Below are 3820 nucleotides of genomic sequence, written 5' to 3'. Positions count from 1 at the left end.
TAAAGAAAAAAAACAGTGACATTTTTGAAAACTAAATACTCATCAATGTCTTTTTTTTTTTGCTAAAAAGTACTCATCAATGCCATAAACATCAAAATTTCTTTAATCTCTATGTAATGTGGTAAAAAGATGTTCTTCTCCTTATAACACGGGAAGGACTCAGAGTTAGGATTATGCATCACCATAGTTGTCATTAACATACGTGGATGTTACATCATGGAGACGCACGTCCATGGCCAATAAGTCTTACACACTGATTCTTATACAAATAATTGTTTATTGGTTTGTAAAGCTTATCTTCATCTTGAAGAAACATAGTTGTCTTTTTATAACCATGCTAAGAGATCACATGAGAACGATTCATAAACAAAACAAACTAATAAGAGCATCCCCATTAGTTCACTAATGGGGGGTTCACACAAATCCTAAAAAAAAAAATATTAAAAAAATCAAATTCTATGAACCTCTCTTCTCATAGTCTCTTCCCACTGAACTTGTATCATCACTATTTCGCGGGTCCCACGACACGTGGCGGCTCGCAGTTGGTCGATTATTATTATTATTATTATTTTTTTTTACAGAAAAAAAATCAAACAGTAAAAAAAAATAATAAGGAGATGCTCTAAGAGTACATGTAGGACCAGCTTGTCTCCTTACTTAAAACAAACCCCATAAACTAACTTGTTATTTACATAACATATTGACTTACTATTGACAAGCTAATGTTCTTAACAACCATAGGTAATATAATAAATATGTACAGATAAAAATAAATGTACCAAGATCTACCTAACATTCTTCTACAACCAATTGGTCTAACAAGAAGACCGACCACCAATATTTTAGCTAACTTCTCACCTTCTTTTTGTACATACAATAATAATACAAACCACAAACCAAATCCACTACCGGTTGACTATCTGATTCAAATACACCAATTCAACCGCGTGAGTTGTTAACAAACACGATTGAATTGGTATATATGGCTCGTTTAGTCAACCGGTTTAATGTCCTAAAAGTATGATTTGATCAAACCCAATTGGTATAGATTTCTCATTACTAGACTCCCAAGTGATACTAACACTGCCCCTCCTCCAATGCGTGCTTGGTGATCTTGCTGCTCCTCTTTCTGTTGTTCCTTCACAACTGCTTCTCGGCAACTAAGCGGGAACGGTTCTTTAACACTTAAGTCATCGATTCCAATTTTCTCTCTAATTGATTTGATTATCTCTGGATCTATAAGGTTACCATTTGCATCTGTCACATAGAACACATTCCTCGCTATACCTTCTTTAGTCGATATCTTGGCTCTAGCAATGTTTAATCCATTCTCCCTCAATACTCGTGTTACTTCTGCCAACAATCCAGGTCTATCTGTAGTGCATAGCTCCAATCTAACACCCTGCATAAAAGTAAAAATACATCAGATTCTAAACCGATTGGTTTAATTTTGGTTCAACCGGATTGAAATTGTTAATTGTTTCATAGTTCATACCTTAACCGTTCTTCTTTCAACGGCAGCTTGTAAACATTGGATCAAACGTTGTCTCTCCGGTTCTGAATTAACCGGGTTTCCATCACTATGTCTTACATAAAATTCCAAAAACGCCGTTTCTCCAACCGTTCGAATCGCGGCGTGGAACACAATGTAAGCCATGTCCGTTAACGTGCAAACCACGTCGAACAAAAGCTTCATCCGATCCTTGCACTGCAAGTTCACAACAGAGTAACCACGTTTTACAAGGTTCTGTACGGAAACAACCGGAGACGTCTCGGAATCAAACTTCTTCTCGTAGTCACGGTCCATGAACATCCTCTGATGCAACCTTCTCTCCATATGAGTGTTGCCACCATACGTAACGCATGTCCTCGTGTCGTTTTGGTAACCATCGTCTGCTTTTAACAAATTACGTAACTGCCCTTCTATCCGTTGGACACGGTCGGAATCTTCGTCGATCGCAGTCCCGGAGTTACCGTCTCTAACGTAGATCATGGAGGCAATCCTCCCGTTATGCGTCCATGCCTTAGCCTCGACAATATCACATTGAAGATCGGCTAGAACAGCGAAAACCTCGGAGAGTAAACCAACTCTATCTGTTCCGGTTAACTCTAGAGCCGTTAAACCGGTGTACCCTTCGCTTTTACAGTAATGAGACGTCTCGATCGACTGTAAATATTTTTAAAAGAGTGTTTTGAATATTTCATTTCACATAACATTCACAAAAGTAATGACATAGTTAAATGGTAACTTTAGGTTTACCTTTTCAATGTAACGGATTAGGTTCTCGTCAGTTAATTTGTTTCCATTAAGGTCGCTGACATGGAAAACTGAACAAGCAAAAATAAAAAAAAACGAATCAACTAAATTATTTTTACTTCCTTAATTAGTCTAATTAGCGTAAGATTAGGGATAATTACCATCCATATTCCATTTCCCGTCAGAGGAAATATAAGCTTTCCTAATCCAGAGATTCATATCGGTTAGAAGCTGTACAGATTCAAGCAATATTCCTGGGCTTCTTGCGCTATCGATCTAACCAAAAAAAAAACGATTAAGTTTTAAGTATTATAAATCATTTTGAAATGAAACGGAAGAGAAGAGGAAGGTAGCGTGAGGGTAAAAACCTTGACGACAGTTGAATTGGGGCAAACTCCATTGTCAATCACGACCCTACAAGTTACCAAAAAGACAGCGACCCTTTAACCTCACTCTTTTGTATGAATCAAACAACCAAAACATTACAAATTAAAAATTACCAATAATTTGACTTGTTGTTTTACTATACACTATTATTATACACTAATACATGAGGGTAAAGCGAGGAGATGACTAAGACTTCCATGCAAATTGGAGATTATTCTTTCTTCATCAATTCATCAAGAACCTTATATTCGTTTCAGCAAACTTATCATATGAAATTAAAAAATGATCAAGTGAACTTGTTGAATTGTTTAAATATAAACGTTAACAGCGAATTTAAGCTTTGAATAAATACGAGAAAAAAGAGGTAGTTTCAAAAAAAAAAAAGAGGTTAATTCCTAGGAATAAAGATCTTGATATTTTTTTGTTTTTGTTAAAAGTCCATGATTTTTCTTCAAAGAAGATGATACTTTTGTACATAAATATTAGGTTCTATAAGAAAAAGAAGAGTAATAGAAAGAATATAAACCTGGGCATGTTCATCCGTACAACGAGCTTCTCATATTCATTAGAGCAATCAGATAACTCCATCTTTATCCTTCAGTTCTTTTTTGCTCCTTGTTGCAGAGAATAAATCCTTCAAACAATATCTCACAGCCTCACGGAGCACCCTTTTATATATCTTCTTCTTCTTCAGATGTTAGGATGAAGCTATCAATAAATAAAACAATTCATGTGTTTGCACAGCGTCGTTCTTTCTCTCTATCTAAAAACCACTCTGTCTTTCTCTCTCCTCTTATGGGGCAGAGTTACTTCCAAGTCTCTCTTAAATATTTAATAGGAGAAGAAAATAAATTGTAACAAAATATTAATAAAATATCCACGAGGCGTTACGACCGGCTCTTGAAAAATCAAAACAGACGCTGACCTGTTCCTGTTTTGGATTCCTCTAGCGGCTCCCATAGGAAAAAAATCTAAACCATTCAATTTTCAAAATTACTAATCTTCTTATTTGACTTTCCTTTCTGTCTCCTTTTCACCCATCTGGATTCTTACCCACTTTCCTTATTTATTTTCACAAACATCAGGAAAAGAAAAAAAATTACTTCCTCCGTTTCATATTAAATGTCGTTGTAGAAATTTTTTTTCGTTGCAAAATAAGTATCGTTTTAGCATTTT

The 3820-nt window shown here is 35.5% G+C and overlaps 1 protein-coding gene across 1 annotated transcript; it reads right to left on the bottom strand.

The window, feature by feature from the left end:
• Nucleotides 1-681: 681 nt before the first annotated feature.
• Nucleotides 682-3454, bottom strand: LOC130506979 (ACT domain-containing protein ACR7). The gene is made up of 6 exons (XM_057001674.1): nucleotides 3171-3454; nucleotides 2626-2671; nucleotides 2419-2533; nucleotides 2261-2328; nucleotides 1496-2167; nucleotides 682-1402 (listed from the first exon to the last, which is right to left on the bottom strand). Exons 1-6 carry the CDS (start codon nucleotides 3230-3232, stop codon nucleotides 1013-1015), a joined length of 1353 nt encoding a protein of 450 aa, XP_056857654.1. The 5' UTR covers nucleotides 3233-3454; the 3' UTR covers nucleotides 682-1012.
• Nucleotides 3455-3820: the final 366 nt, after the last annotated feature.

This window comes from Raphanus sativus, unplaced genomic scaffold (genome assembly GCF_000801105.2).
Source record: "Raphanus sativus cultivar WK10039 unplaced genomic scaffold, ASM80110v3 Scaffold3852, whole genome shotgun sequence".
Taxonomy (NCBI): Eukaryota; Viridiplantae; Streptophyta; class Magnoliopsida; order Brassicales; family Brassicaceae; genus Raphanus; species Raphanus sativus.
This window is presented reverse-complemented; position numbering and strand designations above follow the sequence as displayed.

Bases quoted from the DNA above. Each gene is read 5' to 3' on its own strand.
- LOC130506979 (XM_057001674.1), bottom strand. From the start codon at position 3,232: ATGGAGTTATCTGATTGCTCTAATGAATATGAGAAGCTCGTTGTACGG. The intron at 2,534-2,625 runs GTTTTTACCCTC...TTTTTTGGTTAG, and splicing joins CCAATTCAACTGTCGTCAAG to ATCGATAGCGCAAGAAGCCC. The intron at 1,403-1,495 runs GTATGAACTATG...ACTTTTATGCAG, and splicing joins TTGAAAGAAGAACGGTTAAG to GGTGTTAGATTGGAGCTATG.